The 15,212-nt window shown below is 47.5% G+C and overlaps 5 protein-coding genes across 13 annotated transcripts in view; 3 read left to right on the plus strand and 2 right to left on the minus strand.

The window, feature by feature from the left end:
* The window catches only part of Cfap70 (cilia and flagella associated protein 70), a 64,975-nt gene extending 62,949 nt beyond the window's left edge, over positions 1–2,026 (plus strand). For both annotated transcript variants that reach the window (XM_006984806.4, XM_076544732.1), the window contains 3 exons: positions 1,228–1,329; positions 1,542–1,589; positions 1,803–2,026. In XM_006984806.4, the coding sequence (XP_006984868.1) occupies positions 1,228–1,329; positions 1,542–1,589; positions 1,803–1,883 (231 nt within the window). In that variant the 3' untranslated portion in view covers positions 1,884–2,026. The remainder of the gene's footprint in view (positions 1–1,227; positions 1,330–1,541; positions 1,590–1,802) is intronic.
* A 518-nt stretch (positions 2,027–2,544) lies between these two features.
* Positions 2,545–3,159, minus strand: LOC143267321 (uncharacterized). Its single transcript, XM_076544739.1, has 2 exons — positions 2,917–3,159; positions 2,545–2,790 (listed from the first exon to the last, which is right to left on the minus strand). The coding sequence occupies exons 1-2, from the start codon at positions 3,157–3,159 to the stop codon at positions 2,617–2,619; spliced, it is 417 nt and encodes a 138-aa protein (XP_076400854.1). The 3' UTR covers positions 2,545–2,616.
* Mrps16 (mitochondrial ribosomal protein S16) lies at positions 3,036–4,593 on the plus strand. Its single transcript, XM_006984809.4, has 3 exons — positions 3,036–3,170; positions 3,718–3,978; positions 4,360–4,593. Exons 1-3 carry the CDS (start codon positions 3,158–3,160, stop codon positions 4,491–4,493), a joined length of 408 nt encoding a protein of 135 aa, XP_006984871.1. The 5' UTR covers positions 3,036–3,157; the 3' UTR covers positions 4,494–4,593.
* A 3,174-nt stretch (positions 4,594–7,767) lies between these two features.
* Positions 7,768–12,453, plus strand: Dnajc9 (DnaJ heat shock protein family (Hsp40) member C9). The gene is made up of 5 exons (XM_006984810.4): positions 7,768–8,048; positions 8,219–8,359; positions 8,449–8,703; positions 11,470–11,556; positions 11,883–12,453. The coding sequence occupies exons 1-5, from the start codon at positions 7,869–7,871 to the stop codon at positions 11,994–11,996; spliced, it is 777 nt and encodes a 258-aa protein (XP_006984872.1). The 5' UTR covers positions 7,768–7,868; the 3' UTR covers positions 11,997–12,453.
* Positions 12,454–13,765: 1,312 nt separating this feature from the next.
* Positions 13,766–15,212, minus strand: part of Fam149b1 (family with sequence similarity 149 member B1) — a 40,850-nt gene continuing 39,403 nt past the window's right edge. For 5 of the 8 annotated variants that reach the window (XR_013042327.1, XR_013042328.1, XM_076544733.1 and 2 more), the window contains one exon: positions 13,961–14,513. Coding sequence is in view for 6 of the 8 variants with exons in the window: in XM_076544733.1 (XP_076400848.1) it covers positions 14,145–14,513 (369 nt within the window). In the remaining 2 variants the exon portion in view is untranslated. Of the gene's footprint in view, positions 14,514–15,212 lie in introns of all 8 variants that reach the window. The other 3 variants (XM_042284691.2, XM_016003410.3, XM_006984811.4) reach the window with 2 other exon arrangements.

The raw sequence follows: 15,212 nt of genomic DNA on the forward strand, positions 1-15,212 counted from the left end.
CTCTATGAGGTCAAGGCCAGCCTAGTCTACACAGCAAGTTGGAGGCCAGCCAGGGCTAGAGAGAGACCTTGTTTCAAAAAAAAAAAAGATTGTGTGTATGATGTCCTCAGTCCCACCCGTACCTTTGTAGTTAGTCCCTTTATCTCTTGACCTTGTGCATCTAAGGAACGCCTTCTTACCCTTCGTGGTCCGCTGTCATGACATTCCTTCTCTGAGGCTATCCTTCAGTGTCAGGGTAGATCTGGTAATGTTTTCCTTTTCTCACCTCTAGATCATTAGTGTGCTTTTACTCTAGAAATATTTATTTTGTAATGGAACTCTTTGTGTATTAGGTTTTTCATTATTATTATTATTTTACGTATCTGCCAGTGAGGGCTCTGAGAGTAAGGGGCTGTATATGTACAAACACATTTTTATTCTCAGCATCAAGGTGAGCACAGAACACATCATCAGAAAATGTAGATTGACTGAATAATAAATGTCTGAAAGACCTGAAGTGTGGGTCAAACCATGGGCATGGTTGAAGGCTTCTCTTCATCTTTTCTTGGGCTTAGAAACTCTCTGATCTTTGTTGCTGTTTGTTTGTTTTGGTTTTCAAGACAGAGTTCCTCTGTGTAGTTCTGGCTGTCCGGGCACTCGCTTTTTAGACCAGGCTGGCCTCGAACTCAGAGATCTGCCTGCCTCTGCCTCCTGAGTGCTGGGATTAAAGGTGTGCGCCACCCCTGCCTGTCTCACTATTCTTTCAAAACAGGAAAAAAAAAAAATCTAGGCCTGGTGGCTCATGCCTATAATCCCAATGCCTGGTCGGGTGAGGTAGGGTGGTTTCAATTTCAAGACCAGTCTGCCCTACATAATGATTTTCAAGCCAATCCTGTGAGTTTCATTACACAGGAAGACCCAGTCTCTAAATAAATAACTTTAAAACATATATATATATATATATATATATATATATATATATATATATACCTCCTCCCACAAACATATATATATATATCTACCCACAAATAATATCTACTAATAGTTACATAATTATATAAGAACACATAAAATATATGCTGCCTGTGACTCTGGAACCACTGATGGGTTTTGAGGTTTTGTCTGAAAGAGCACTGGTACAGGTCCTGGACATCTACTGGTTGGATAGTGATCTCACCTAAGCTGACTCCAGTTGGCTTAAGTGAAGAGCACTCTGAACTGTATCCCTCTCTCTCCCCCTCTGCCAAGCTGGAGGAGCTCACCGAGGCCGAGGACGCTCTCTCTGAAGCCAATGCACTGAATAACTACAATGCTGAAGTGTGGGCCTACCTGGCTCTGGTCTGCCTGAAAGTGAGTGTTTCTTACTGTCCCTTCACAGAACCCGTCCAGGGAGCAGGCGAGGGCCCAACTAAGAAAAGAAAAAACACCAGAACCGAAGTTTGATGAGCTCTGGATTTGGTCATTGTACTGATGACAAACTGTCAGTCTTGGGCAGTCCCTCCCTGAAATGAATGAATGTGCTTCCTAATCATTTATTCTCATGATCTCATGATTTGTTTCAGGTTGGACGACAACTGGAAGCTGAGCAGGCCTACAAGTACACAATAAAGGTATGAGGTGGTTGTCACAAGAGAATGCAGACTCGAGAGCTCACACACCCGTGGAAACAATACAGCAGTCTACGTCTTTAAGGGAGCTCCCAGGGTGTTAGGAATACAGGAAAAGCCCATTCCATCCCCACACATTTAGAGCCTCATAAATCAGGACTCTCCAAAGCTCCATGGTGTGTTGAGTTACTTGTTCTTCCTGCCCTGTTTCTGCAGCTGAAACTGAAAGACGAAGCCCTGCTTGCAGAAATCCACACCGTCCAGGAAATGGTTGGCTTTGGAGATCCATCCTTCTGACACCCTTACTAGTGGATATTCAATATGGGACCCGAAGCATCTCATCTTTCCTTCCCAAATGGTCACCAGATGAAACCTGACCTCCCCCCGCATTAGCTATTAAATGTAAATCAGATCACAATAAAAAAAACCCTCAAAATTTATCAGCGTGTTCCTGGAGTCTTATGTAGCACATTGTACTTTATATGCTCTTATATAATTATGTAACTAATTAATAGGCATATTTGTGGGTAGCTATATGGCATAATGGTGTAACTATTGCAGTTTCTGATGAAATCTTATCGTCAATTGCCAAAGTTCTTGACCAGCTTCAGTTACTGGGGCTTGGGAATTAAGGCATCATCTTCAAAGGTGGGCTTAGAATACTGCCACGCTGTGTCACTGGGTAAGAGCAGAGGATATCCTGGAGGCTAAACCTTTTGGGAGAGCTAAAAGAGGTCTTTGCTAAGATAAACGTACTAATTTCTTTAAGTCGGCGGTATCTTCAAGGATCTAAATCAGGAGAGCGGCTTTTATACACCATTGTGATCAGAGATGCAAAATTCACTCGTGAAGCCGTAATTCTAGGTCTTGAAAGGACAAAGAACTCATACCCTTAACTTCTTGGAACATGTAGTAAAGGCGAAAATAAAAGCCCCCCCACACACACTTTTCAATGGAGCGATTTTTTCTGAGGGTGGGAGAATACAAGGGAAAGTGAGAGTCATAGTAATAAACAGAGAATAAATTATTTTTAATCCTGCTCCTCGCTCAGTCCTTTATGAAGTCTTCCCGAGGAAAAGGAAGGCAGCTTCGTCCCCTGCTGTGTCCGGCCCGGCCCAGGCTCTCCGGTGCGGCCCCCTGCCCACCAGGCTGGTGTCCGGGGCTCCAAGGTCAGCGCTTGCCGCCCTAGGCGGGGTGGGAATCGCTGCAGACAGAAGTCTTTGCTAGGCACTCGGCACCCCTGTAGACCGACCGGCAGCCTCGCAGCACTCCCCACCACTACCGCGAGTCACCCCAAACACAGCCAGCGGCCCCACGCCCACAGACACACCTCTTCCGCATCGTCTAAGGCAGTCAGGGCCGCCCTGTTGCCTTCCGGTAGACCTAGAAAGAGAGAGCGGAAGAGGCGGGGCGAGCAGCTAGCCGCTTCCGCAGAGGGCTTTCCGGATCTTGCGCGGTGCTGGCGTCGGGGCGTGTGCCTCTGCGGCCGCTTGGGGGCGCTCCTCCAGGCTCCAGGCTCTGCGGAGCTGTCGGTGCAGGGGGACAGCCAGAGGGTCGCTGGTCGCCGCACCATGGTCCACCTTAGTGAGTGCGCGGGGCTGCGGGGCTGCGGGGCTGCGGGGCTGCGGGGCGGGTGCGGGGAGCGGTGACCTGGGCTAGGAGCGGCCGCACTGCCTCAGAGTGGAATCTGGGTCTCACAGTGTGACACTGGCTGGCCTAGAACGCACAACGCAAAGCCAGGCTGGCTTCGAACTTAGACAGCAAACTCACAGTTCGCCTCTGCCTCCCAAACGTGCTGTGACCAGAGGCGTGCTTCACCACGCCCGGCCTCTTTTCTCCGTTTTTACCATAAAATCCTCGTAGACATCGTTTCGCAGATGAGGCAGCTAAGGGGAAGACAAGGTCACAACCTAGCAAGTGGCAGGTCCGTGTTGCACGTGTTTGGGGAGGAGGAGGCGTGTCCGGGATGGAGTGGTTAAGGGGCGAAGTTTCACAGATAAGTTGGTACCTAAGCCGGGTGGAACAGATTGGAATTGAGAACACAGCCGTAGAAGGAGGGATTGTACCTTTACCTTATATGACCTGTTTTGTGTCTTCTGTTTTTGCGTCCTAACCAGTTATTTCTCCACAGCAACCTTTCTCTGCAAAGCGTACCGTGGGGGCCACCTCACCATCCGCCTTGCTTTGGGGGGCTGCACCAACCGGCCCTTTTACCGCATTGTGGCGGCTCACAACAAGTGTCCCAGGGACGGCCGCTTCGTGGAGCAGCTGGGCTCCTACGATCCACTGCCCAACAGTAACGGAGAAAAACTGGTTGCCCTCAACCTGGACCGGATCCGGCATTGGATTGGCTGTGGGGCTCAGCTCTCTAAGCCTATGGAGAAACTTCTGGGTAAACCATCTCTGAGCTTAGATAATTTAAGAGATTTTATACTGGGGTCAGCTCTAGGATAATGGAGAAGACGAATGATTTTTCATTCCATGGAAGCTGCTCTGGACAGGAGGGGAAGATGTAGTGATGTAATTGCCTTTTTTTTTTTTTTTAAATCTGGAGGCCCCCTTTGTGGACTGCTTTAGAAGACTTTGACTGGGATTTTGTGAGGGAAAAAAAATGGAACTATTGTCTTTTTTTTTTTTTTAAGTAAGAACAGTGTCTGGAAGTAGACCCTGAACTTGGCCTGGTTCTTGCCTGTGCTGTGGATCAGGTGTTGCATCTCAGTTCTGGGAAGCCGTGGCATGTGCAGTATTACAATGAAAATCCTGTTGTTTTTAGGTCTTTCTGGCTTTTACCCCCTGCACCCGATGATGATCACAAATGCTGAGAGACTTCGGAGGAAGAGAGCTCGTGAAGTTCTCTTAGCGTCCCAGAACAAAGAAACCGAGCCTGGAGAGAGAGAAGCCAGCTGACATCAGTGCACACAGTTGTGGCTGCAAGGCCAGGGGCCTTCACAACTCTTGCGTAGAGCTTTTTGTTGAGTTTAAGGATCAATAAATGGAGTTTTCCAAGTCCCAGTCTTCCAGCATAGCTTGAGCAGGGGTCAGACAGATTTGTTGTCTGCCGTTAGAGCTGGGTGTGGATACCTGCTAGGCTTCCTGCCTTACCTTGTAATTCAGTGGGTACCTTCAGTGGGTACCTTGTAATTCGGGGTAGGCCCTGATCACATGGACAACTTGACAATCTGCTGCCTTTCAGTACTTGCCTGCTTCAGAGTCCTCAACCAGATGTGCTTGGCCCATTCAGATGCTTTCTTTAAGACAGGGTCTTGCCGGGCGGTAGTGGCACACACCTTTAATCCCAGCACTCAGGAGGCAGAGGCAGGCGGATCTTTTTGAGTTCGAGGCCAGCCTGGTCTACAGAGCGAGATCCAGGAAAAGCGCAAAGCTACACAGAGAAACCCTGTCTCGAAAAACCAAAAACCAGCGTGGAGCTTGTTACGTGTGATCTGTAGACCAGCCTGGCCTTGAACCTGCAGCCATCCTCTTGATCCTCTCTCCTGAGTGCTGGGGATTACAGGCAGAGCTACTGTTGCCTGGCCCACATCTTTCCTTTACCACTTGGGATCCTCCCAAAGCCCAAGAAGTTTATTGCTTATGTTAGTGGAGATTTATATTGTTTTCTTGACATATGATCTAAGGTTTATAGAGACAGGTATAAAAGTTGCTTTGGGGTTTTACTACTCTACCTTTTTGTTTGTGTGTGTGTTGTTGTTTTGAGACAGAGTTTCTCTGTGTAACAGCCCAGACTGACCTAGTCACTCTGTAGACCAGGCCTCAAACTCAGAGAGATCTGCCTGCCTAATACTGGGATTAAAGGCATGCTCCACTGCCTTTTAAGAGAGTAGTTAGAAGGAAGTTGATACAAAGCCCCTTTGTATAGTCAACTCTGGACTGGGAAGTTGCTTGTGTATTACAAGTATCACAACACAACCGTAGGTCACTTATATCCACATTTACAGATGAGGAGGGAGGCTGCACCTCAAGAGTGGGAAACTTCCATGTTAACTTGGGATTCAGACCCCATAGGTCTACCTACAAAGCCTTCTACATGTACTGTTGCCTATGTGAGGGGAAAGTAGTGATAAGAGGGCTTCTCCACAGTTAGTGATAGAGGCCTAGGAGATGGGGGGGGGGGGAGTGCTTTACCATGCAGTTCCGAGGTCCTGAGTTCAAATCCTTAGAACTCATGTAACAGGAAGTGGAAGAGTCTGCAATAACAGTATCCTACAGGGACATGGGAGGGAGAGGCAAAGGGATCTTCAGACACAGGCCAGCTGATGAGCACCTTGGTAAAATAACGGAGGACACCTTGTCCCAAATGAGGTCCAAAGTAAAGACTGATACCGAAGGTCTTCCCCTGGCCTCCACACATGAGATGTAGCGTGCACAGGCCCACTTTAGCTCACACACACCAATGTGCACACATAGACACATCATGCACAGAAGAAAGTCAGTGATAGAGCTGTTGTGTTTAGATGAGTGAGAGGCTGTATGAAATCAAATCTAACCCGCTTCACCAGAGCAATAGGAATCTGCAGCTATAGGTATGAATTACATGGGGAAGGGACACTAGCCCACTCCAGCATGTGGCCCTGACAGGCCTTCCCCTTCTCCCCAATTCCTTCTATCTTGCTGAAAACCTTAGATTACATTTCTAAAGTTATCGACCAAGGTAATTCCCTTATTTGGCCACTTCCTCCTCCTCAGGCTGACTACCAAGGTCTGGCTATCAAAGTATAATAAAGTTCAGCCATCAAAAGTTCCCTTTGGTTCACCAAATTAACATGGCCAATCAAAATACACCACAGCCTTCTAACCCATTCTAACACAGGCCTCCCCTTTTTCTCTTCTTAAAAATCATACCTGAAGCCGGGCAGTGGTGGCGCACGCCTTTAATCCCAGCACTCGGGAGGCAGAGGCAGGTGGATCTTTGTGAGTTCGAGGCCAGCCTGAGCTACCAAGTGAGTTCCAGGAAAGGCGCAAAGCTACACAGAGAAACCCTGTCTTGAAAAACCAAAAAAAAAAAAAAAAAAAAAAAAAAAAAAAAAAAAAAAAATCATACCTGAAAGGTCATTTGCTGGTATTTTCTGCCTCAGTCAGAAAGCAGCCACTTTAACTTTTCTTCCCCATTTAATAAAGGATCTCTGTGTAAACAGGTGTTTGGGTGTGGTTTGTGCCTGATCCAGGGTCTGAGAGGGACCCCCCACTGTGCAGCGGTGGGTGTCTCCTTCACATGTTTGTTTTTCACATGCTAGATAATATAGGTTTCAAATTTAGAGTAACACTAAGGTATCTGGAAGGTTCTAAGGTCTGCTAATGCTCTGGCTTGTCTTATCTGGGTTCTGAAACCATTTGCTAGCTAATGCACGTTCTGAAGTTGAGGCTTCTCCAAGGTGGCTGCTGGTTTTCCTTCACTTGGCATGAGGGGACTTTGAGAGTAGACAGGGACTGAGAGTTGGCGTTGATTTCTAGATCGAGGAGAGGAAAAGCTGAGAAGACACTGCAGTGTTTAAAATGAGAGGTTGAGTCAGTATGTAATGTACACGGAAAGCGAGAGGACTGGAGCAGGCGAGTGGGACTAATTCTGTGCGGTCAAATGTGCATGGTCCTGGGATAGAAGGTGTTCTTAAAAGCTGTGTTGTGTGCATTCTGTTCAACACAGGCTTTTTCTGCAGAGATTGAGGGATTCATCCCAGATGATGTCACTTGAGCCTGTAGTTGTACCGCTTTGAGAACCATTTTTAAACACACACACACACACACGTTACTTTAACTTTGAGTTGAGCATATTAAATTTCTCAGCGCTAATACACGACCACTCGTATTACATTTGCTTATTTTCTGTGCTGTGTCGTGTGGAGGTCGGAAGACAACTTGACGGGTCCTGGAGGTCGTCAGGTGTGGCTGAGCATCCTCGCCAGCCCGAGTAACCGCTTCTTATCGGGACACTGGTAAATGCTTTCATGTGTCATTGAGCGAGCTTCTGTGCAGGAATCCTGGGGGTGGGGGGCAGATTTCGGGGTAGGGGGGGAGTGCGGGCGTGGCGAGCCGCGGCTCCCCTCCGGCAGACGCCGCCGCAGTCCGCACGGGGAGGGCCGTAGTTTACTTCGCGGGCGAGAGCGAGTCCGTTTTGCGGCTGCCGTAAAGCGCGGCTGGCCCCGCCCCCTTGCGCCTCCTGTGACGCAGGCGCCCGAGGCTGTTTGGGCGGGAAAAAGCGGCTGACGGCGGGCGGAGCGGCCGGCGGGTGCGGGTTCCCGGCGTCGGCGGAGCAGCCTCTTCCCCGACATGGGGCTGCTGGAGCTGTGCGAGCAGGTGTTCGGCACCGCCGACCTCTACCGGGTGCTGGGCGTGCGGCGCGAGGCGTCCGACGGCGAGGTCCGGCGCGGTTACCACAAGGTGTCCCTGCAAGTGCACCCGGACCGTGTAGACCCGGACCAGAAAGAGGATGCCACCCGCCGCTTCCAGGTATGTGGGCCGGTGTCCCTGCGGGGCCACCCAGACTTCCGCCGCTCTGGCGGCGACCCCACCCCCGGGGCAGCGCACTGCCGACCCCCGGCCTGGCGTTTTTAAGCATTTCTAGCCACACGGTGTCGGCGGGAGGTTCAGGGTGACTCTTGGATGCTCTTCGCCGGCAGATCTTGGGGAGAGTCTATGCGGTTCTGAGTGACAAGGAGCAGAGAGCCGTGTACGATGAGCAGGGGACAGTGGACGAGGACACTGCTGGCCTCAACCAAGACCGGGACTGGGATGCGTATTGGAGGTTACTTTTTAAAAAGGTAAAGGGGCTTTAGAGGCTTTGACTAATTCCCACCGTCCAGTCCACAAGTAAAGTTCTCGAAGTTAAAGCGATCTTCTTTGTTATTAGATATCGCTAGAGGACATTCAGGCTTTTGAGAACACATACAAAGGCTCTGAAGAAGAGCTAGCCGATATTAAGCAGGCCTACCTGGACTTCAAGGGCGACATGGATCAGATCATGGAGTCTGTGCTTTGTGTGCAATACACAGACGAGCCCCGGATAAGAAACATCATTCAACAAGCCATCGATGCCAAAGAGGTCCCGTCCTACAATGCCTTCGTCAAGGAGTCTAAGCAAAAGATGAATGCAAGGAAGAGGAGGGTAAGTTTGAATGCCGTTCGTGACAGAATCTCAGTTGCTCCAGAAAGGGATCTTGGAGTCTTTATTCACTGCTGAAATACAGGCCGCTTCCCCGCAGCACTCCTCCAAGTAGACAGCCTTGTCAGAGCATGGAGACACCCTGGGGTGTGCGTGTGCGTGTGCGTGTGCGTGGGTGCGCGCGCGCGCGCGCGTGTGTGTGTGTGTGTGTGTGTGTGTGTGTGTGTGTGTGTGTGTGTGTGTGTTGGCTTTTGGTATGTTGTGCTGAAAATGATTACTTTATGGATTGTGTGAGGTCAACCTGAAAGGGACTCTGAAACACTTTTCACATGGGCAGCTCTTGTAGCCTTGCTTAGGCCTTCCTGGGGAGACGTATGTGGTTGGTGAACAGGGAGAAGATGGCAGGGTTGTAAAGAGTGTCGAGTGCTAACGCGTGGTGGTCCTGGTACTTGAGCACCTAGGAGGCCCATGGAGGAGATTGCCGCTTCTGAGCTCAGGCTGCTGTGTGTGGGTCACTGCCGGATTGGTTGTCTAGTATGTATGTGGTGGGTCTCAAAGTAAGTCTCCAAAACTGCTCAGAAGCGGGGGGAGAAAGCACAGACGTATTTCTTAAATTCTGTAAATGCATATAATCATTAAAAATTTTAAACTGAGGGGCTGGAGAAATGGCCCTGGGGGCATCTACTGCTCCTACCGAGAAGTTCAGTTCCGGCACCAAGGTCGGGTGGCTCGCTGTCACTTCATTCCCCGGGGATTTGACACTCTGGTCTCTGTGACCACTGAGTGGTCTCTCCAGACCACACCTGCTTCTTCTTCTGCTGCTGCTTCTCCTTCTTCTTCTTCTTCTTCTTCTTCTTCTTCTTCTTCTTCTTCTTCTTCTTCTTCTTCTTCTTCTTCTTCTTCTCTCTCTCTCTCTCTCTCTCTCTCTCTTTCTCTCTCTCTTTGGTTTTTTAAGACAGAGTTTCTCGCCGGGCGGTGGTGGCGCACGCCTTTAATCCCAGCACTCGGGAGGCAGAGGCAGGCAAATCTCTGTGAGTTCGAGGCCAGCCTGGACTACCAAGTGAGTTCCAGGAAAGGCACAAAGCTACACAGAGAAACCCTGTCTTGAAAAACAAAAAAAAAAAAAAAAAAAAGACAGGGTTTCTCTGTGTAGCTTTGCGCCTTTCCTGGAACTCACTTTGTAGACCAGGCTGGCCTCGAACTCACAGAGATCCTCCTGGCTCAGCCTCCCAAGTGCTGAGATTAAATGCGTGCGCCATCACTGCCCAGCCATTCTCTTTCTCTCTCTTTTTTTTTTTTAAAGCACGTTGAGGTGAGTCTTTCTGCCCCCATTCTGAGGAACACTTGATTGCTGAGAATTGAGGATCGGGACTTGTCATTCTTGATGCCCCTATTGAGCCAGAGTTGGCAGGGATGGTAGCATAGGAAGTCAGGGTAGCAAAGGTCTGTGTCCAATGCTCTTTGGAAAAGTTGCCTTGGACTGCAATTAAAGCAGCAGTTGCTTCATCTTGGCTCTCACACTGAGAGCTCTCTGGAGAGCAGGCAGTTTAAGATTTTAGGTGTCTGGTGGGCACTTGAGTCGTCTTTTGTGTGGCCCAAGTGGATGGGCAAAGAGCTGGAGCGTTGGGATACGTGAAATTGCAGAGAAAAACCGACCTTTGTGTATGGGGTGAGTTTAGGGCCTGTTTTACTGAGATAAGAGACTCACGTCTGTTGCTCTGAGGGAAGAAGTGAGAAGATATCCAAGTCATTTTGTTGCATGGCTCCATCTGCTTAGCGTCATGCCCGCTGCTTGTTAATCATTTCAATCATTTTCTCAGGTGAAACTGAGAACAGCTGTATTCGAACATGTGATTTTAGTTTGAGAAACTTAAGAGTTTGAGGGGAAATGACAGTTTGGAAGCTGTCTAACCAGTGAGGGGATTAAGGGGTGCTGAATTTCAAGAGGTGAGAATAAAACAAAACTTGTTTTTGTTCTGGAATAACAAGATCCTAATGTATTATTATTCCCAGTATTAATGAAATTCTTTGCTAATTAGAGCATTTTTCAAGGAGTTAGGGCCTCGTATTAACACTGTTGCTGCCTTTAGGTGTTCCTGTGGTATTTTTGGCAAATTTTGTTAAGTGAAGGCAGCTTTCAAGTCAGGTAAAGAAAGGCTAAAACGGAATTTGCTAATGTTTTTTCTAACTACTCAAAAAACATTTTTAAATTAGTGTGTGTGTGTGTGTGTGTGTGTGTGTGTGTGTGTGTGCGCGCGCTGCTGTGCTGGTATGCGATGAGTGTGGGTGCCCACAGAGGCCAAGAGGAGGCTGTTGATTTCCAGGAGCTGGAGTGGCAGGCCACCTGATATGGGTGCTGGGCACGTTGAAGAGCGAGAACCAGCTGTCCAGCTCCCGAGAAAGCCTTCACGAGGCTGCCACCAGTGCTGTGTACACAGTGGGGTTTCAGATGAAGATCTTGAGGTGTCTGATAGCCGGCGTCTCTTTTGAAGCTGTCCTTGGCTATGACCCCAGACCACCTAGTAGGTGGTTTTCCTTTGTGTCACCGTGTGGTTTGTGATGCCAGCGTACTTGGGCTCTCTAGGAAGTACAACTGGGGATAAAACAGCCGCATCAGAGCAGTGGATGCCGCCTTCTAACGAAAACCGCGTGTAATTTTACTCATGTATCTCCAGCTCTAGAAGGGGACTTAACATCTCCTTTAAGGAAAAAAGGTGTATTTCCGTTATTTCTTGGTTGCCATGGAGTCTGATGGAAGTTTCTGTTCAGGCCCAGGAAGAGGCTAAAGAGGCCGAGTTGAGCCGGAAGGAGCTGGGGCTGCAGGAGGGAGTGGAGAACCTGAAAGCCCTCATCCAGGTAACGTGGCAGCTCCTCAAGCTCCCTCACAGCCCTCACGGTCCCTTACTGTGTGTATACTCTTGGGAGCGTATTCCGATTTTTTTTTTTTTCTTTTAAGGCACAATTACACATAACTTAAACCATGAACAGTTAAGTAAATTTCCCCTCTACATTGTACAGCTGTCACCACTGGTTCTGGAGTATTCCTACCACTCCAGAGTGAGCCCGTACCCATTATCAATCCCTGGTGTGTTTCTTCGACTCCAGCCCCTTCTAACCGTGAAATGCTTTGTCTCAGTGGACAGTCTTACATTTTGAAAGCTGTGTTTTAACTTCTCAAACAGAGCAGACAAAAGGATCGGCAAAAGGAAATGGACAATTTTCTGGCTCAGATGGAAGCAAAATACTGCAAACCTTCCAAAGGGAAAAGAACGGCATCCAAGAAGGAAAAGAAATAATGGAGTTTTTCTCTTCACGGGTCCTTAAGTGTCAGTGGTGCCATGGTAAACAAGGTGAAGGCAGGTGTTAGCCTCACCTTTGTGAGAAGTTTGTTCTGCTTAAAATAGCTGCATCACCTAAGCCAGGCAAGATTCATCAACGTGATCTTAGAGTTTCCTAGAATTCACCTGACGCTGTATGAGGGCTTCACATGAAGGATGTAGTGGTGATGGTTGGGAGGGTGGATTTGACAACATTTGCTTCCATGAGTATTCTGCCCAGGGAGTTGATGCTCTACCTACGGAGAACACCCTCAGAACACTTGATGAATAGCTTCTTAATAATCCTACAGATTCTCTTTTCCTGGTCTACTGTTATGTTTTGACTTCTGTCCTTGTGGTAGAAGAGGGTGTTCATATTACTGCAGACTATTTTGTAAGATTGTATATGACTAAATAAAGAAAAACTTAAAAGGTCTGGTGGATTATTAAATGACCCATTTTTATCTAGAAAAGTACAATGTTTAGATAAGTAAGCAAGTCAGCATTCCGACAGACAGGCTGGCTTCTGCAGCACAATGTCATAGCGCTGTGTTTGCAGGGCTCAGGGTTAGGCATTTCACTGGGCTTGTCTGTACTTTCATCTATAAGAGTGAGATCCAAACTCATTAAATTGTATGTATTAAGTACAGCAGGGTTTTTTTGTTTTTTTTTTTATGTGTTCCAATCTGTTTTGTTTTTTGTTTTTGTTGTTGTTTTCCCGAGACAGAGTTTCTCTGTGTGGCCTTGGCTGTCCTGGAACTCACAGAGATCACTGCTCGTCACTGCCTGGCTTGTTGCTTGTTTGCTTTGTCTTGCTGTGTAGCTCTGGCTAGCCTGGGATTTGCTATGTAGACTTGTACTCGGGTTTTTGTAAAGATGAGCTTTGAGGGGAGACACACGTAAAAGGGTGAGGAACTCCACTGAGTGGCCTGAGGGGTTCTCTGAGTCACAGCTGCTTAGAACGGCCACCTGTGTAGACGTGGTGTTAGAGTGTACTCGCTGTACGGATTTGTGAGAACAGTTTCATTTATACCCTGGGTTGGCAGGTATTCACTACAGTGTGTGGCGTCTTTGTAGTGACTGTTCAAGTCCTGATTGTAGACGAATGCAGGAGCGAGCCTCTTTTCCTACTGAGCATTATCATCTAGGGTGGATACATTACACATCCTTTGTGATCACAAGCACGTTAGAACTATTTAATTGAATTCAACTATAATTCAGTGTGGGATATTTGAAGCATCTTATCTAGTTGATGGCATAAGAACTTGGAATAATTTAAGTCACAGTCGATAGACAACCATTTGCACTTAACCACTCTGAAAAGAAGTAATGTCAAAGTGGTGTACTAGCTAAGGCAACAGTCAGTGCCATTTTACAAAGACAGACTCTAGCCGAGTTAACACCATTGCTGCATTTCTAGTGTTCTTGAGAAGCTTGTGGTGTAACTAGAGGAACATGAAGTTCTCCAGTTCAGTGCTCTTTGAATGGAGAGCTGGCTCAGTGGTCAAGTACTTGAATCGCAAACACGGAGACTGAGTTTGGATCCCCACCATGGACAAAAACCCTGTTGTGCATGAATGAGGAGCTCCACGTTCAGCGAGAGAACCTGTCTTAAAAAAGGAGATAGAGACAAGGAAAGACAACCAGCGACATCTGGCTTCCACATGCATGCACACACAAAGACCCTGATGTGAAGCAGGCATGTAAGGCTGTCCTACGAGAAAGAAACTGATTTCTTTACACCAGTGCTGATGATCTGTAGTTAGTTTTTTTTATTTTATTCTGCTTTTTAAAAAGAAAGATTGGCTGGCCAGGTGGCTCGCAGGCAAAGGCCCCTCCCCCAGACCCCTGGGTTCGGCCTGACTCCTGCAAGCTGTCCTCTGACCACGTGTATGCCCACACATGTGCATACACACAAAAATAATTTAAACGTAATAAGGAACTTAAAAGTTTAGGAATGACATTTATTTGACGAATATTTTTGGCAGCACTTTCTTCTAAAAATATGTTAGAGCAGTGCAGTTCTCCAGAAATTAATATAAGCAGAAATATTCTGAAGCCAGTGATCTGAATCATCTGTGTGTATGTAATCTCACTGAGTTGTACAAGAATCGAACTGGTGATTGGTTACAGACAACAGAGCAGTGATTTGGGGTGGTTTTTCATCGTCACGTCTTTGGGTACAATCTTTACTGCCCAGCGGAACAGCTGGAAGAAGACAGTAACTGGACACAGAACAGCTGCCCACGCAGTCTTTGGCGGATACTCTGTAGTGTTGCTCGGACAGTTGTACCAAGATAGCTTTGAAGATGGCCCAAGCTGCTGTTTGTAGGAGCTTTGCTTCGTTTGGGGCCTGAGCACTGGTGCATGAAACCTTCCATGTGTTTGCAGTCTGCAGCAGCCTTGCGGATTCTCACTTGCCCTGTGGTCACTGCCTGGTTCTAGAGATGGGTCCACCTCTGCATTGAGGTTTTGTAGACCCATGTGACTGAGGACCTGTCAGACACAGAATTGCACAAAATAACATTAGTAAATAGTTTATGTTTGGTAATCAACATTAAAGTTCATATCTGAGGGACTTTTGCATAAATTACTAGTGGACTTTAAATTTGGAGACTGTCTCTAAGTACTGAGAAGTACACATTCACCGAGGCACTTTTAAAAGCCATGTTTGAATAGTTTATGCTACTGAAGAAATAACTAGTCTAAAAAGTGAAAGCAAGCTGGGTTTGCTGACATACCTTTCAGCGCTTGGGAAGCAGACGCAGGATTCTAAGATCAAGGCCAGCCTGGTCTGCATAGTAAGTTCAGGACTATCAGCGGTAAACAGAGACTCTTGTCTCAAAGCAAAACCAAAGCTGTAGCCTAGTTTTGCTTGAGAGCCTACTCATTTAAAAACTAAGATGCACATTTCAGTTAATATCTGACTAAAAATGTAGCTGATGGAGTAGCAAGATTGGAGGCTTTTAAAAAAAAGATGTAGTTTTACTTATGTGTATGTGCCTGTGAGTGTATGCCACATATGTGTAAGTACCCGTAGGGGCCAGAAGAGGGAGTCTGATCTCTCAGATCTGGACTTAAAGGTGGTTGTGAGTTGCCTGACATGGATGCTGGAAACCTTGGGTTCTCTGGAAGAACAGCAAATATTCTTAACCACTGAGCCATTTTTCTAGTCCCCCAAATTTTTGTTTTTTA

The sequence above is a fragment of the Peromyscus maniculatus genome, chromosome 9 (assembly GCF_049852395.1).
Source record: "Peromyscus maniculatus bairdii isolate BWxNUB_F1_BW_parent chromosome 9, HU_Pman_BW_mat_3.1, whole genome shotgun sequence".
Lineage (NCBI taxonomy): Eukaryota > Metazoa > Chordata > Mammalia > Rodentia > Cricetidae > Peromyscus > Peromyscus maniculatus.

Excerpts from the sequence above, each read along its gene's own strand:
- Mrps16 (XM_006984809.4), top strand. Across the intron at positions 3,979-4,359 it reads GCCTATGGAGAAACTTCTGG|GTCTTTCTGGCTTTTACCCC; the intron begins GTAAACCATCTC and ends TGTTGTTTTTAG.
- LOC143267321 (XM_076544739.1), bottom strand. The coding sequence starts at position 3,159 with ATGGTGCGGCGACCAGCGACCCTCTGGCTGTCCCCCTGCACCGACAGC. Across the intron at positions 2,791-2,916 it reads CCTTAGACGATGCGGAAGAG|CGATTCCCACCCCGCCTAGG; the intron begins GTGTGTCTGTGG and ends TTCTGTCTGCAG.
- Dnajc9 (XM_006984810.4), top strand. The coding sequence starts at position 7,869 with ATGGGGCTGCTGGAGCTGTGCGAGCAGGTGTTCGGCACCGCCGACCTC. Across the intron at positions 8,360-8,448 it reads GGAGGTTACTTTTTAAAAAG|ATATCGCTAGAGGACATTCA; the intron begins GTAAAGGGGCTT and ends CTTTGTTATTAG. Across the intron at positions 8,704-11,469 it reads TGAATGCAAGGAAGAGGAGG|GCCCAGGAAGAGGCTAAAGA; the intron begins GTAAGTTTGAAT and ends GTTTCTGTTCAG.